Below are 18,263 nucleotides of genomic sequence, written 5' to 3' on the forward strand. Positions count from 1 at the left end.
AGAGAATATGCCAAAAATAGGTTGGTATGATGGATTCCCTTACACTTCTCTTGTGACCGCTATTTTTGGTGGATTCTATGACAAGCTGTCATTGTCTATTCAAGGGATAGATGCCCTTTTCTTGGTATTGGATGTACATGTGGCATTGTGCATGTTTCTTGGTGGTTGAGCCATGAAAAATTCCCAACTCCTTTTTGGGCATTTGGTTGGGTCTTAAGATGTTCATAAAATGAGTATTGCATGTTGTAATGCAGTAGTGTGATAGATGAAAGTTTGCAGGTACTGAGGTGCTGCTGGAGTCTTCTATTGTTCATGTTGAACTTGCATTGCAAGTGTATTGTAATCTTGTGTTAAAGATAATACATTGTGCAAGTTCTGGAGGGGTGGGGTTATTTTACCGAAAGGTTTTTCCCCACTGGCAAATCTTTGTGTTATGTGTTATTTCTCTATCTATTTTCTGTATGCGTGGTTGGCTACAATATTGTTGTTTATGTGATATTGAATCTATAAGTGTAGAAGATTTTAAAAAGGATTTGCACCATACTTTCCTTATGAGATTAGTGTAGGAAGTTGTTTCCGCACTTGAGTTTCCTTACAAGCAAAGCATATAATTATTTGAATTCTAACACTAACAAAGTTGTGGAAAGTGAAAATGTAAAAGTTGATGAATATGAAGAAAACAATGAAGTTGAATGTAAGAAGGAACCTAAAGATTATAAAAATTTCATATACATTGATAAAGGAGAGCCTCCACTTTACTTGAATTTGAGAAGAAAGTTGTCCAACAACAAAAACTGGTGAATGCTAAGTTACAGAAACAATGTGTCAAGCATTAGGAAATTGGTGTTGAGTGTTAGGAAGAGAATGCCAAGAATCATAAAGTGATTAGTGAACAACCAAAAGAAGAAGGTGAGATACATGAATGTGCAAGATGAGCCTAAAGAAGAAGTGAGAAGACATGAGCCTATAGAAGAAAAGTATGTAACAAGACATCATACACCAAATAAAATCATTGGAGACAAAGACTCAAGAGTCACAAAAAGGAAAGAGTTCAGGAACCAAACATGCCTATTATGTGAATTTGAGCCTAGATTGATTAAGGATGCACTTGAGAATGAAGATTGGATTGCAACCATGAATGAAGAGATTGAGAAAATAAGGAAGAACAAAACTTGGATATTGGTACCTATACCAAAGGAAAAGAATGTTATTGGATCAAAGTAGGTACTCATAAATAAGTTGAATGAGAAAGATGAATTCACAAGAAATAAAGAAAGATTAGTTTGTAAGGGATATGCACAAGAAGAAGGACTTGACTATGGGGAGACAGTTGCCATAGTTGCAAGGTTAGAAGGAGTGAGAACTTTGCTTGCATATTTTTCTTAAAAAATATTCAAAGTGTATCAAATGTATGTCAAATCTACATTTTTGAATGGATTTCTATAAGAATAAGTCTACATTAAACAACCTGAAGGATATTTTTATCCAAGCAAGAAGAATATGGTGTATAAGCTACACAAAGTATTATATAGATTGAAAAAAACCCCTAGAGCATGGTATGAAAGGTTGGATACATTGCTGGTAAAGATTGGTTTTGCAAGGACTGATGATAATGAAAATGTATATTTGAAGATTGAATAGGAACAAGGGATACCGTTAACTAAGATATTTGAGGATGATATCACATTTTAAGGAAAAGATTCATTGTGTCAATCATTTCCTAATGAAACGAAGAAAGAGTTTGAGATGTCTACATTTGGAGAGATCAAATTCTTTGTTAATCTACATGTGTATCAAATGAAGAAAGGTATCTACATTATACAATCTAAGTACATTAAGGAGATATTGAAGACCTTTAGAATGGAAGACTTAAGACTAGTTAGTACACCCATGGCTACTAGACATAGAATTTCAAAGAATGATGATTATGCTTATGTGAATCAAACCTTGTATAAATAAATGATTGGAAAGATGCAATATGTTGTTCACAACAGACCAGATATTACACTAGCAATTGAGATTGTTGCTATCTTTTCTGTAAATCCTAAGGAAAACCACATGATGGTTGTTAAAAAGATACTAAGATACTTGAAAGGAATAAAGGACTATGGACTATATTGCAAGAAAATTAACAAGTTTGAACTAAATGTGTATACTGATGTAGATTGTGTTGGAAATATTGATGGTAGAAAGAGTACAAGTAGTGGATATTTCTTTCTAGGAAAGAGATTGGTTTAATGGGTAATCAAGAAGATGGATTGTGTTTCTCAATCTAAAAGAGAAGCTAAATATGTAGCATTAGTAGTTAATTGTTCAAACATAGTGTGGATCAAGTAATTGTTGAAAGGAATGAAGGAAGAGATCATTGAACCAGTTGTCATATTTTGTGATAACACAAGTACTATAAACATATCTAAGAATCATATGATGTGCACTAAGACCAAGAACATTTCTATCAAGTATCATTACTTGAAAGAGTTGGTACAAGATAAAGAACTAAGATTGGAGTGTGCGAGTACAAAGGAATAGATAGCGTAGATCAAGTAATTGTTGAAAGGAATGAAGGAAGAGATCATTGAACCAATTGTCATATTTTGTGATAACACAAGTGCTATAAACATATCTAAGAATAATATGACGTGCACTAAGACCAAGAACATTTCTATCAAGTATCATTACTTGAAAGAGTTGGTACAAGATAAAGAATTAAGATTGGAGTGTGTGAGTACAAAGGAATAGATAGCTGGTATTCTCACAAAAGCTTTACCTAAAGATGCTCATGAATATGTAAGAGGTAATTTTAGGGTGATTCTCCTAACTAAGGCTACCTAAGCTAAGATGGAGCATTGCATCAAATATTTTGATGGGAATATCTTACAAATTGATGCAAAATGTCACACTTTAGGACCTGCCTAAAACTTGCGAGAAGATTATGAGGAGCTTGAGCTACAAGATTGACAAAATTTTAGGCATAAGCAAGATGATAGAGGGAGAATCTAGTTCAAAGAATAGACAAAGAGATATCTAAATGTTGAAGATGAGCATGAGATAGAATTGAAGTGTCTTTGGCATTGTTGTCAAAGAGGGAGATAAGTCAAGCAATTACCATTAATAATGAGAAAGAGGGAGAGTATGTGCAGTTACCATATAGCATGAGAGATATGTCAACTTGTTAATACATAAGAAGATATCTATCAAAGAGGGAGACCATGTTGTGAAATGATAGAAGAAGTTGTTAGTTGTTGATGAAGGGTGCTCCCCTTATAACCATAAACTCATAATAGAAACAAAGAAATAACAATAAATGCGAGAACAAAATATGGACTTCTTATTTGCACTGCAAGTATAGAATTATAGAATTCACAAGTACAAAATGCTAACCCACATGGGATCCTTAATTACAGTAATCTACAAGACTAGGTTGTGAACTACCACCTAGAATTGTTTTAGAGAATGTTGGGGCCTTTCTTAAATAGGCAATTTTATGCCGCCCGAGAAGGTTCTAGACATTGAAACTTAATACCTAGGGTTGATGGACCCTAACAATACATATAAAGTCAGCCAAATACATCTTTGACAATTATTTTAGATATTTTGAGTAGCCCAACTTTGAAAGGCCATAACTCACGAATCGTTGCTCCAATTGGCTATTATAACCACTTTTTAGAAATGCCAACTCTTGATCTATAGGCTTAGAATTGCGCAAGCACCCTTCTTTTAAATTTTCAGACTTCATCCAAGCACTCTAAGGCCTCCAATGATGAGCCTGAAGATTCTTTTGCAAATATTTCCATTGAAAATCTGCAATAACTTCTCTGATACTTAAGCTAGAGAAATGAGATATTTATGGTAGGCTTATAACACTAAAATGAACCTTCATGTAGAAAATGAGAATATTTTGAGCTCATATAAAAAACTTATTTAAAATAGCAAGTTCTCATAAATAGTAACCACCTTGTCTATGAGTCCTTATTAAAATAGAAAAGACTGAAAATAATTTTTTTTTTAGGTGATGCAAGATTTCCCTTGCACCCAAGATGCTCCTGCATCAGACACTTGGGGTAATTTGAGAAGTGACTCCATCACATCTTAGGTGTTCAGAGGAAAACCAAGACAGTGAACCTCCTCCCTTGCTTGTCATGATGAATCCTCTACTAGCCTCCCTTTCCATTTGACTAGATATTCCTCATAAGTTTTGTTCCTTGTACTTTTTCAAACATGACTCTCCAGTATCTCCTCAATCTCCTTTATAGCTGAACTAGTTTCTAGAATACTCCACTATGCTTCTACAACTTCATCTCCATCACCTCTTTCATTAAACTTTGTCATATCTGAATATTCAATTTAGCAGGAAACTCCACTTTATAAGCATTTCTAGAATTGTTCCTTTTTACTATCTTGCATGGTCCAAACTTCTTCATCTTCAACCTATTATATATACCCATTGGAAAATGCTCCTTTCTCAAATGAACCATGACTTCATCTCAAGTCTAAATGCCTTATACCTCCTTTTCACATCTGCCTTAGCTTTATACAATGTATTCATCTTTATGATGTGTTTCCTCACCTCCTCATGGATGTTCTTCAAATGTTCATCAAATTCTTTTGCTTTAGCACTACTTATCTCTCCTTTATCCAACTACCTCAATTCAGAAGCATTTCTAGGACTACTCCCATATACAATCTGGAATGGTGATTTACCAATACTCTTGTTCACAAAATTATTATATATGTTAATTTTTCCTATGGTAAAATTAGATCCTATCCCTTTGGCTTGCCTCCAACCAAACATCTCAGCAAGTTTCCCAAACTGCAATTCACAACTTATGTCTATCCATTAGTCTATAGATGATGTGATGAACTAAACTTCAACTCTGTCTTCAATTTCTTCCACAATGTATGCCAAAAATACTCAACAAATTTGGTGTCTCGATCCAAAACTATACTCTTTGAAAGACCATGTAGTCTCACCACTTCTTTGAAAAAAAACTCTGCCACACGAACATCATCACTAGTTTTCTTGCAAGAAATAAAATGTTTCATCTTTGAAAACATTTCAACCACCACAAAAATAGAACCATGCCCACGCTAAGTCCTCAGTAATCCAAGAAAAAAATCCATGCTGACATCCACACATGGCTTCTCTAGTACAAGTAATGGCTGATACAACCCTATATTCTACTTCACTCCTTTTGCCATCTGACATATTGTGCAACTTTGTACAAACTTCTTCACATCTTGCTGCATCTATGGCCAATAATAATTCTTAGCAACCAAAGCAATGAGTTTATCTCTACCAAAATGTCTAGCCAATTCTCCACTATGCTTCTCTTTGTTGAGATTCTCTTTCATTGAACTTCTAGGAATGCACAATTGGATTCCTTTGAACAACATACTATCCTAGATCATGAACTTTAAGCACTCTTTCCTATCAAGTGTAATAGGTTCTGTACAAACCTTCCATGCTTCACCAAAATCAAGATCATCTGGATACAAAGTAATGAGTTCCTTGAACCCAACACCTCTATTTGCATTTCTGTCAGCAAAATTTGTCTTCTATTAAGAGCATCTATAACTTTGTGAGACTTCCCACTCCTATGTTTCAAAACAAATGTATAACTTTGCAAAAACTCAATCCACTTCAAATGCCTTTGGTTTAATTTTCCTTGACTATTTAAATATTTCAAAGCTTAATGATCAATATATACAACAAACTCCTTAGGAAGAAGATGGTGTCTCCAGTTCTTCAATGCTTGAACTATAGCATAATATTCCTAATCATAAATAGAATATTTTCTCTTGGCATCATTTAATTTCTCACTGAAGTAAGCAACAGGTCTACCTTCTTGGCTCATAATAGCTCCTATTGCATTACCACTAGCATCATAGTCTAGTTGAAACACCTTGTTAAAATTAGGAAGTGCTAAAGTAGGTTGCTCAATAATTTTCTATTTCAATAGATTAAAACTCTTATCTGCCCCTACAGTCTACTTAAATTCTTTCCTATCCCCTCTTATTGTTTCAATCAAGGGTCCACAAATACTATTAAAAGCTCTTATGAACTTTCTATAAAAACTAGCCAGTCTATGAAAATATTTTACCTCTGTCGCACTTCTTGGAGTAGGTCATTTAAGGATAGCCTTCACATTCTCTGGGTCCATATTTAGACCTTCTATTGAGACTACAAATCCTAGGTACACCAACTCCTCCTTTATAAAGTGCACTTCTTCGAGTCTATCAGCAACTTTTCTTCTCTCAACTTAACAAACACCTTGTGAATATGGACCAAATATTCCTCCAATGTCTTACTAAAGATCAAAATATCATCTAGGTAAACAATAAAAAAACTTACCCAGAAACTCCTTCAGTACCTCATTCATGAGCTATATGAAAGTGCTCAGTGTATTGGTTGTCCCAAAAGGCATGACTAACCACTCATATAATCCTTTTATCTTGAAAGTAGTCTTCCACTCATCACCTTCTCTTATGTGAATCTAATGGTATCCACTCTTCAAATCTATCTTTTTGAAATACTCAGCTTCACTCAAATAGCACATAATATCATCCATCCTTGGCAATGGAAATTTGTACTTGATTGTGACCTTGTTGATAGCACAAGAATCTATACACACCCTCCATTCACAATTCTTCTTTGGTGCTAATATGGTTGGTACATCACATGGACTTAGACTCTCTCGAATCAACCCCTTCTACAACAACTCATGAACTTGTATGTTCAACTCTTCACTTTCTGCTGGTGTCATTCTGTGCACTGCTTTGTTTGAAAAAATGGCTCCTAGAACCAAATCCATCTAGGGACTGATCTTCCTCATTGGGCAAAATCTATCAAGTATATTATCTATTACAATATCAAAAAATTCTCCCAACATATCTGCAACTTCTACAAGTACCTCTCTACTTCTTCTTTACTATCTTTTGGAATTATAGAAAAACACATATGCTCACACTTCATACCTTTAAGAAACTATTTTCCATCAATAAAACATATTTTGGAAGCACTACATACCTTTTCTTCTTTCTCCTTAAACGACTTCAACTTATGTTTCACTCCATTTGGTTAGAGTGTAGGTATTTGCTCACGCCCATTATGTACAATATGCCTGTCAAACTACCACAACCTACCCAAAAACATATGAAATATGTCCATAGGTATGATATCACATAGTACCTCATCCTAGTAGCTTCCAAACTTGAACTTCATGGAGCACTGCTCATTGACCATGACCTTGTGGTCATCTTGCATCTAAGAAATATGGTATGGACACGAGTGTTTCTATCTCTTCAACTTTAACTTGGTGACCATCGTTTCTAATACCATATTTTCAATGCCTCCACCATCAATGATCACATCACAACACTTATCTTCACATCTACACCTTGTGTGAAACAAACTCCTTTGATCAAGTTCATTCTCACCACTCAGTAGGACTCTTCTGTTAACTAGGACTTCTCCTCTTTCAACATCTTTAGAATGTGAAGATCTGGCATCTTCATCAACATGTCCAACTTTGGCCTAGCCTTTTTTTCTTTGATCTATCCTTCCTTTGTGCTTGGAACATTCAAATTCTCTATGTCCTTCTCTATAGTGAAAATATTTCCATGGAAGTCTCCTCATCTAGATCCTTGTCCTCTACCTCTTCCTCTCTGGCTTTTATTATTCTGATCATGGAAATGATTAGATTTGTTTCCCTTATGGTTTTAACTGCTACTTCTAGTCTCATCCTTGTTCTTCTAATCATCCTTATAGCCACCATAAGATTTTTCACCAGATCTTCCACCAAGACCTCTTCTACTATTCTTGTTGTCAAACTTCTTGCTTAGTTTCTCCTTAACTCTTAGGGAAAAATAGTATGCCTCCTCAATAATGTTCATTCAAATGAGACTCAACTCATCCTGAATGCTTGGCCTTAACTCATAAAGATAATGATCCACTTTCTCCTTATCAAATTCCGCATGGCTGGTTCTAATGAGAACTCAGTAGAACTCTTTGGTATACTCTTGAACATATTTTTCTACTTGCTTCAACCCTTGCATTTTCTTCAACATATCAAGCTCATAATCCACAGGAATGAATTGTCACTTCAGTTTGGCTATCATCCATTCCCATCTTGTGATTTTTTCTTTTCCCTTTCTATTTCACTCCAATTGAACCTCCTGCCACTAGATCTTTGCATGTCCCTTCAGTTTTGCCTTCATAAACTTGACCTTATTAGGATCCTCAATATCTTCATACTCAAAGTACTCCTCCAATTCATTGATCCAATCGATTAGCTCCTCTGGGTTAAGATTTCTTAAAAATGTGAGAACCTTAAAGTTAGGTTTTTTTTCCAATCTTGGAGATGGCCCTAAAAAGCCTCTCTTCCTCTAGGTTTAGAATTACCTCTACTTCGACATTTTCTTCTACTTCATCCTCATCCTTGCTTTCATATCTTATGATAAGATTTATTCCTATGTGCATTTGTCTTTGGAGGGCTAGGAAACCCTCAAGTGTAACACCTACATCTCTTCCACAATGCTCTCTTCATGGAGGCATTTTTGTGCTTTTGCTAAAACTCTAGTGAAAACTACGTTACAATCAGCAATCTTTCTACACACTCAGCCCGAACCATGGTCCTAGTGTGAACTACCTCATAGTCGACAATTTCTCCACACACTCAAGAACTCTAGCTCTAATACCACTTGATGAAAGGTGCTCCCCTTAAAACCATAAACTCATAACAAAAACAAAGAAACAACAACAAATGCGATAACAAAATATGGAATTCTTATTTGCTCCACAATTGTAGAGTAATAGAATTCACAAGTACAAAATGCTAATCCACATTGGTGCCTTCATTATAGTAATCTACAAGACTAAGCTGTGAACTACCACCCAAAGCTATTTTAGACAATGTTCAAGCCTTTCTTAAATAGGCAATTTTATGCTACCCGAGAAGGTTCTAAACATTAAAACTTAATAGCTAGGGCCGATGGACCCTAACTATACATATAGAGTCGGTCAAATACATCTTTGACAATTATTTTAGATATTTCAGGTTAGCCCAACTTTGAAATGCCATAAATCATGAATTGTTTCTCTAATTAACTATTATAACCTCTTTTCAAAAACTCCAGCTTTTGATCTTCAAGCTCGAAACTACTTAAGTGCCCTTCTGTCGAGTTTTCAGACCTCATCTAAGCACTCTAAGGCCTCTAATGGTGAGCCTAAAGGTTTTTCTGCAAATATTTCCACCAAAAATTTGCAATAACTTCTCCAATACTTAAGCTGGAGCGATGAGATTTTTATGGTAGGCTTATAACTTTAAAATGAACATTCATATAGAAAATGAGAACATTTTGAGCTCATATGACAAGCTTACTAAAAATAACAAGTTTCCATAAATAGTAACCACCCTGTCTACTAGTCCTTATTTAAATAAAAAGAATGAAAATAAAGTTTTTTTTGGGTGATGCAAGATTTCCCTTACACCTAGGATTCTCCCACATCAATTGTCTAAAATTTTGTTTATACAATTGTTTCCTAGATGAGAATTAGAATGAAACTAAAAGATGTGATCAAGGTGATTGTTGGACCATGATATGAGAATCATAATGAAACTAAAAGATGTGATCAAGGTGTTTGTTGGACTAGTAAAATCATTCTATCAGTAGCATCAAAAATGTCCCAAGGTATACCATCCTAAGTATTCCCAAGGTGCACTAAGCCAAATTAGGCAACAATTTTGTAACCTTGTATGTTGTAACTGAGGGTTTGACTATTTTGGATTCAACTAAAGCTTGCTACAAAGGTTCAAAATTAAGAAAGCAATAAGCTCAATTCCTAAGGTTATCTCTAGCTAAACCATCCTCTACAAACTTTAAGTCATAAGGGTATCTTTAACCCTAGTCTTTCCTACATTCTCACTTCCAAACATGTTACTGTTACATGCAGTTCTCCTCACTAGGTTAATCAAAGGATCTACACATAGATTCCCATTATTCTAAGGCTTCACTAGTATTTCTCCTCATAGTTAATGGAGATTAGTGACTATTAAGAAATCCAATGACCATTTAGTAACCCATGCTATCATACTTCCTTTAAAGATATCAGAGTCTTGAATCAAACTCACCTTTTTATTATTCATAAACCAATTTGATCATCCAAAAGTTACTTTACAAACATAGGGCTAGGATAATTATTACTATGTAATGCATTAGCCCATAGGAAACACTTTCATTAGTGGAAAAAAATTTGGCATACCTTACTTTATGTGTGAAATATGAGAGTGTGCACGATTATAAAGATGGAGATTAATCTCAAATAAAAGCATGTTCAAATAGAACTAGGGTGAATAGAAAATGATTCATCTTTGCCGAATGCCATCTAATCTAAGAGATGTAGCTTACACCACATCACATCACACACTAAGGAAGAAATTAAGATTGGAAAAATTAGTCAGTTTTGACTATTTAAGACTTTTAGCCTAAGAATCAGCCTTAGTATGTGATATTTAGGCATCCTCCTAAAAGACCTCCCATTATCTTTTAACTCACCCTTGTCTACGATGGTAAATCATTAACATCTTACCCATGTTTCTTAAACCATTGAATAGTGCACCTTATATAAATTGAACATTTTCAATACTCCGTTGATGTGGGAATAGAATTATGGGAATATGAATAGTTATTCTGGAATAGAAAATGGGGATACATATTCCTATTCTTGTTTGGTTTAGTTAGAATTTGATGGGGAATTTACAAACTCAAAAAATTATATTTTCTAAACCAAATAAAATTGGAATAGGAACACGTATTCCAATTCCACCTATTTAGATGGAATAGAAAATGCAAATTTTTGGGCCAAAATTGGAATACGTATTCCTATTCGCAATTCCAATTTGGTGTACCAAATAGAAAATTTGAACTTTTAGAAATTTACATATGCCTATTCCACACATATTCCGACTGCTCCCTCTATTTAGGCCCCATTTGGTTGGGGAAGATGATTTTTTGACATAACTAGGTTATCTTATAACCAGGTATTCGAAAACCTGGTTTTGTGGTTTGGAAAGCCAATGGTCCGTTTGGTTGACACGGAAGATGAATATACTGTGGACCCCATAATATTATTAAAAAAACTGTCATAAAATTCAAAACCTGGTTTTAATTTCGAATTCCACCTTTTTGTTGGAAGAAACTTCTTCCAATTTTTGACCAAAATTGGAAGATGAAATTGAAAACCAGGTTATAATTTTAACCAACCAAACACCAAAGTTTTTTTGCAAAACCTGGTTTTGCCTCTGATAACCCAATTTTGGCCCTCATCTTCTAGCAACCAAACGGGGCCTTAGAGAAGACGCCAGTGCTCTGCATTTTATTCACAAGATCTATCTTTTCAAACAGTTATTTTGTCAAGCACAAAACCACCCCTCACCATTTCTTCATATACGAAAATGTAGAAGCATAGACAAGACACGTGACCTGTTTGACAGCATGCCTGAAAAATATGTCACCCCATGGAATGCAGTGGTTGCAGGATAAGAAGAAAATGGGTTTGTTGAAAACACTTTCGAAACTTCTAAGAAAAGACAACGGAAAAGGTTAAACCGAGTTTATTTTCAGAGTGAGAACTCCCTCTATGAGCATGGTTGCGATGACTCTCTAGCATAGCCTGAGCATCCTGGCATAAACCCATGATTTCCAAGAATTCATCTTAGTATGATATAAAATACTAATTGCAAAGTGCAACTAGACCACGAGCTATGCTACTAGCAGGGCCTGAAGAGGCCACAACAAACACAAAAGCAAAGATTCACAAAAAAAACATTGGTTTTAAATATTATTGAGCTTGTTAATTCTATTGCATTGAGAGATGAATTGAAAGGCCAAAATGTAGAGAATGCAAAATTAGATCAAAAGTCATTACGTGTAGAGAATAAGATCCAGTTAGAATTATCCTCAAAGATTCCTAACATTAGGATAATCAGACATAGAGAAATTGTCGATTCAGTCAATTGTTTAGCAATAAGTTATGTTCTTCAAAATTCTCATGAAACGTTTTCAGGTAGATGATACTTGAAAATATCCCTTCAATTTATTTCAAGAAAGAAATCGGCTAATTTGAACAGGGCTAAACGAAATGTACTATTTATACTGCAGCAGGCGTTTTCAGAAGATGTTCTTTACAACATGCTTTTTTTTTTAGCACATCGTCTAAAACTATATAAAGATTTTTTTAAAAATGTAATGCATGTTCTAATTATAGGATCTTAATTAAAGAAAACTTTAATTTAGATAAAAATAACAATCGTGGTCTTCAGATTTTAATTTTGTTAAAAACAATAGTAAAACATTTTTATTATTATTTTAATACATTTATCATTTATATTTTTATTAATATTGAATAATATTTTGATATAATTATAAAATAATCTTCATTTTCATTGACAAGTTATTTTTAAAATTGTTTATTTCATTTAATTTAAATTAAGCTTTGCTGATTTGAATGAGAGCAACAAGTTAAAGATTGAGTTTAGACAATAGACATGTGAAAACATATTGGTTAACTTGAGTTTGTGTTCCTGCATGTGAAATTATCTTTTTAAAGTGAAAATAATTCATGTATATGAAATGATTTTTTAAAGCTGAAATATCTTTTATAAGTTAATTATGATATTTATATAAATCTTTTTATAATTTGATGATCATATTGGTTTCAAATAGCTCTTTATATTGAAATTGTCTTTTATTTATTTATTTTATATTTATTTTGTAATTCTACAAATATTTTTTTTGTTTAAACAAATCTTAATTAATCAAAGATCTAATTTATTTTATCTTCATATATATATATACAATAAAATATTATTTTATATTTATTTTAATTTAATTAATGTTCAATAATATTTGGATACAACAAGAGAAGTGACTTTGGAATACAAGGCATGCAAAACCATAAGGGTTTACTGGGGTCATACACTCATGCATGTAAAATTGTTTTTAAAAGTAGAAATGATTTATGTATGTGAAATGATCTTTTTTAGCTTAAATATTTAGTATAAATTAGTGATGATGCTGATATATAACATTTTATAAACAATATGGTGACTAGCTATAAATAGGAAATCCAATCACCATTTAGCAACTCATACTATAACACTTACTTTAAAGTTATTGAGGCCCTGAATGAAATTCACCCTTTTATTATTTATAAATCAATTTGATCATCCAAAAGTTGCTTTACAAACATAGGGCTAGGATAAACTCATTACCTCAATTTACATAAAATTACCTCGGTTTACATAAACACATAGGAAACACTTCCGTTTAGAAGTCACATAATAGATTTCAAATGGACGTTTTTATAATGAAGGGGTCAATGTATATCACCAAGTCATATTGAATTCTTTACTCCAATGCTAGAGTGTCATTCTATAATTAAATGGCATGTCTTACGGTTAAATTAGGACAACAAGATAAAATGATATTAAAGAAACTTATTTCACCCATTACCGCTTCTTTTTAAATGATCCATTATTACATGCATCTTGATATAAAATTTTGTCCAATGATTCTAGTATTTAAACCCTCATAGGCTCATGACATTGCTATAATTAAAGCGACGGTGCTAGTCAAATAAAACCAGGGTGAATGAAAAGTAACTCATCTCTGAGGAAAGCCACCTAAGCTGAGAGTGGTAGCCTGCATCACATTAAGTGACCTCCCAATATTATGTTTCAACTCTCCTTTGTCTGCTAACAAATATCCTTGCTGCATCTTTACCCATTTTTCTTAAACCATTCAATAGTGCGTGAAAATGAATCTCGAATGTTTTTAGCCCCTTCTCTTTTCCACTCGAATTACCGCAACGGTGCAGTCAACTATCAGCCACAGAAATGCATCCAAAAGCAAATTATTATTAAATTCAATTAATGATTCCTAGGTTCTACTATGTTTATTCTCTTCTACGTATTTGCTTCTTGCTAAATTTATTTTCAAATATTTCAAATAAACTACTTGTACATGTGCAAGTTAGCACGTCCATATTTTGAGCAATGGGGCCTTCATATGAAAAACAAATGTTGGATCTTATGAACTTGAAATATATTGTAGATATAAAATTGTAGAATTGATAATTTTGATAACTTTTTTATTCCAACCTTCTTTATTTTCTTAATACACAATTTGATGAATTATTTATATTTGTCACAAAATCTTGAAATTAGATATCTCTGGAACCAAATTTTTTATAAATTTTTATGCATGCTAGTTTTAAATTTATTTATTGAAAGAAGTCAATTTTTTTTTTTTTCGTAAATGACAAAACCTGAGCCGGATATTGTGTACTAAAGTTTAAAATTTGTTAAATGCATAGTTTCGCGCTTTCTCATCTTAAAGTCAATTTATTTCTTTCTCATCTTAAAGTCAATTAATTTCTATGTACTGTGGAAAACTTACGAGTGCTTTTAAAAGTTGTCCTTTAAAAATAAAGCAACCGACAATTTTCTTGGAGGTACCTGATTTTTTGGAAGCATGAAGTGGCCAATGGAGGTAACAAGCGATTAAATGAGAGAGAAAATTTCTCAAAACAAAAAGTAAAAGTCGGACGGAGAAAAAGGAATACTTAAAAGGACCCCGCACCTACCAGAATACGACAATTACTCTTAAGTTCTCCTTATATTACACATCGAAGATAAGACTGGTTTGCTCGTTTTGCAAGTTCAATTAATTTTATGTTCATTTATTTGTTCTGAAGGAAAATGAGGCCGAGCACTCCGAGGTCATACGGCCGGCTGGGAAGACCGACGGAGGAGAAGAAATGGGGGAAGAAAAAAATAATCGGCGTCGTCGTGACGGCGGCTCTGGTTCTGTCTATAATCCTCGTTGCTGTTTCCGCCGGAATTGTGATTGCCCGGAAAAACAGATCGAAAGACGGCGGCGGCTGGAATTCCGGGTCGAGGGTCATCGATTTGGCGTGCAGGAATACATTGTACCCGTCTCTCTGCGTTTCCACTCTCATTTCTTTTCCCGGCGTCGGAGCTGCGAATCGGAAAGATTTCGCTCACATGACGGTCAACGTAACTTTGAACGGCGTCCGAGAGGCCTACGGCGTGGCTCAGAGTGCACCACCTGCGGGAATTAGCAGGACGGAGAGGTTCGCATTGGAAGATTGCCTGGAGCTTCTAGAAGCTTCCATGGAGCATCTCGAAGCTTCCATGGACAAAATGGCGGCGATTGGCGTGAAGTCCAGGAAGAAGCACATTGCGGACGTGCAGACTTGGCTCAGCGCTGCCATGACAAACCAGGACACCTGTCTAGAACATTTTCAGTACTACATCAATGTCCCTCTGGTTAGAAAAGACGCCAGAGCTCTGCATTTTATTCACAGGATCTGTCTTTCCAAACAGTTTCCTCTCTTTGGAAAACCCATTAACAAGAGGGCTGTAAGTTGTTTTGTCAGGCATGAAACCACCCCTCACTATTTCTTCATAGAGAGAAAATGGGTTTGTTGAAAATACTTGCGGAACTTGTGAGAAAAGGCGGTGGAAAACATTAACCAATTGTATTGCCAGCGAATTCCCTCTGTGAACCCCTAAAAGAACTAAGGTCTCAATGATTGTGATGATTGTAAGGTTTGCACGATCAAACTCGCTGGAAACCTGTAGAAATGTCTGCTGTCAACATCCTCCTGGACTTTTGCTGAAATGGGCACTCCCTTATTTTATTAACCTAACATCCTCAATCAATTGAATTTTAAATAAATGGTAAGAATCGATCAAATGTAACAAAATTTAAAAGAATCTCAATCGTTTCAACTCCTATAAATTTCACTGTTCTTCACATAGAGAGTGTTAATTATTGTTAGTTGCACAGCGGTTATTTCTGACCCGAAAATAGCAGTAGTATTTATGGGTAGCTTGGACAGCGGTTCGTCCTTATCTATGAATAGCAGTAGTATTTATGAGTGGTTTGGACAGCTGTTTGTCCACTTACCAAGAATTAGTAAATAGTTATTATTTACTAATTTTAGTTATTCCCTTTTGGACACCTTGCAACCAATTCTATTATTGGCTGTCGAGTTGTCTTAATCTCAGCCGTTGGTTTAATATTTTTCATAACTCTCTTCCACGTCACCTTCTAAAAAAACAGCTTTAATATGTTGACTCGCTAAAGAATTTTGAGGAACGTTTATTATACTCGTTCTTTTCTCAAGAAGAACTTTAAAGTTTTGAAATACCTGGTTGTATATATGCACTAATGACGCCCACTAAAGCTTCAGAAGAACGAGCTCTAAATTTAGATGTCAACTAATTATTAATTTGTTTTTCTTTTATTGTATGCTATGCTCGTTAAAACCTAGATATTCGTAAAAGTTGGAGAAACTAAATAATGAAATCTATGGCTGACTCTAATTATAATTTGAATGCTTGTAAGCTATTTTTTACACTTTCTTGCAACACGCTTTCACACATTTCAAATTATGCATAGATGTAAAAGAACATCTTGACAATCATAAACTGATAGATAGCTCATAGAAGTAGAGATTGCTTGATATTGGCATTCAATAGAATATCGGTAACATGAAGTGAAAAGCTTTTCATTTCACCCATGTTACAACCAGAGAAAATTTCTTATCCACAATTAGCAGGCATGTCTTAAAAATTGAAATAACTGTAGATTGCAGGAAAGAAGTCTCACAGCCTGCAGACCTAGCTTCCCAGTGGTGTTGCCCTCCAAGAAATTAAAAAGCATGGAAACAGGAGAAATAAGGATGTTGAAGGCATTGTTTTGCCGTCAATCTTTTGCTGGGATCCACCTCCAACATCTTCAAGAGCATATCCATGCCTATTGAGCATCCCATCTTTTCAGCTGTCCTTTCTAACTGATTCTGCAAACCAGACCTCCAGCCGCCACATCCCAAAATACTGGTCAACAGCTGCACACAGATTTCTATGTAGTTTAGATCTGATAAAGCATCCCAGTATTTGTCCATCATCTCCCAGGCAGAACCTCCAACGTGCTGAAATACAATACTTAGCTGCTCCTCTCTAGACTCCCCATAAAACAGGGGTTCTCCAATCACCATCTCTGCAAAAATGCATCCGAGTGCCCAGATGTCAACTGCAAAGCAATTGTATGCTTTTTGTTCCAGTAATAACTCAGGAGCTCTATACCACAAGGACACATATTCTTTCCCATTTCTTTCTATAACACCATTCTTTTTATCCTTCACCATCTTTGCCAATCCAAAGTCTGCGAGCTTAATTCTGATGCCCCCTGCCATGTTAATGGAGAGGAGACAATTACTGGGTTTGAGATCTCTGTGTGCAACACCCATGTCATGGCAGTAGGCCACTCCACAACACAGCTCCCACATTAGCCCTTTCACCAAGCCAGCCCTATAAATGTTCCTCAAATATAACCAGTTACGCTCATCATGATATGGATATAATAATGATCCTCCATGAATAGTGTTCTTGATGAATGAGAGCAGGTCCATATCCATCAACTCCATAGCAATGTAAGCAATCTCATTTGCATGAGCCACACCTGAATCAGCACCATTTTTGTGGGTGGTGGTTACCCTCAGGAAACGACCGTGTACTATTTCTGCCTTGCCACGTCCAAGAATCTGCACCACATATGGGCTGGGAGATAACAACGTCAATATCTCGCTCTCCTCAAATGTGACATCAATGCACAGAGATATTTTGACGGCCACGGTATTTCCCTTGTTGAAATCCAGAGCTTTTGCTACTGCTCCATAAGCACCACGGCCCAAATAGTTCCCCAACCTGTATTTGGTCCTCATCAGATACCTAATGCTTCAAAATGCCCCTCCAATTTATTTTCTCCAGCCAATTTGATGCAGGGTGCGGCTGAAATGAAATGTATTTATACTACCTACAACACGCTTGTTCAGAAGATGTTTTCTGATTTGTAACACTTGGTCTAAATCTAAATTTAGATTTTTGTTTTTTTTCTTCAAATATGTTGCATGTTCTAATAATAGAATCGTAACTAAACTCAAAAAAAATTTAAAAAATAGATAATAAAAATAGAAGTGATATTCGGATTTTAATTTTGCTGAAAAGAATAATAAATTATTATTTATTAAATATAGTGATTATTTATATTTTTATTAAAATTGATGTTATTACAAATTAATCTTTATTTCTATTTATAAGTTATTTTAAAAACTATTTATTTCATATAATTTTAATTAAAGTTATGTAGAGTTGAATGAGAGCAGCAAGTTGGAA

At 34.6% G+C, this 18,263-nt stretch overlaps 2 protein-coding genes across 2 annotated transcripts; one reads left to right on the plus strand and one right to left on the minus strand.

Annotated features, from left to right (window-relative positions):
• Nucleotides 1–14,667: 14,667 nt before the first annotated feature.
• On the plus strand, nucleotides 14,668–15,800 carry LOC149542379 (pectinesterase/pectinesterase inhibitor U1-like). Its single transcript, XM_089796200.1, has one exon. It carries the CDS (start codon nucleotides 14,760–14,762, stop codon nucleotides 15,510–15,512), a length of 753 nt encoding a protein of 250 aa, XP_089652326.1. The 5' UTR covers nucleotides 14,668–14,759; the 3' UTR covers nucleotides 15,513–15,800.
• Nucleotides 15,801–16,741: 941 nt separating this feature from the next.
• On the minus strand, nucleotides 16,742–17,812 carry LOC149542380 (uncharacterized). The gene is made up of 2 exons (XM_089795722.1): nucleotides 16,935–17,812; nucleotides 16,742–16,901 (listed from the first exon to the last, which is right to left on the minus strand). The coding sequence occupies exons 1-2, from the start codon at nucleotides 17,810–17,812 to the stop codon at nucleotides 16,742–16,744; spliced, it is 1,038 nt and encodes a 345-aa protein (XP_089651848.1).
• Nucleotides 17,813–18,263: the final 451 nt, after the last annotated feature.

Source organism: Cupressus sempervirens, chromosome 8, assembly GCF_028749045.1.
Source record: "Cupressus sempervirens isolate cs-2001-9-10 chromosome 8, ASM2874904v1, whole genome shotgun sequence".
Lineage (NCBI taxonomy): Eukaryota > Viridiplantae > Streptophyta > Pinopsida > Cupressales > Cupressaceae > Cupressus > Cupressus sempervirens.

Bases quoted from the DNA above. Each gene is read 5' to 3' on its own strand.
- LOC149542380 (XM_089795722.1), bottom strand. From the start codon at position 17,812: ATGAGGACCAAATACAGGTTGGGGAACTATTTGGGCCGTGGTGCTTAT. The intron at 16,902-16,934 runs GTTGACCAGTAT...TGGCGGCTGGAG, and splicing joins ATAGAAATCTGTGTGCAGCT to GTCTGGTTTGCAGAATCAGT.
- LOC149542379 (XM_089796200.1), top strand. From the start codon at position 14,760: ATGAGGCCGAGCACTCCGAGGTCATACGGCCGGCTGGGAAGACCGACG.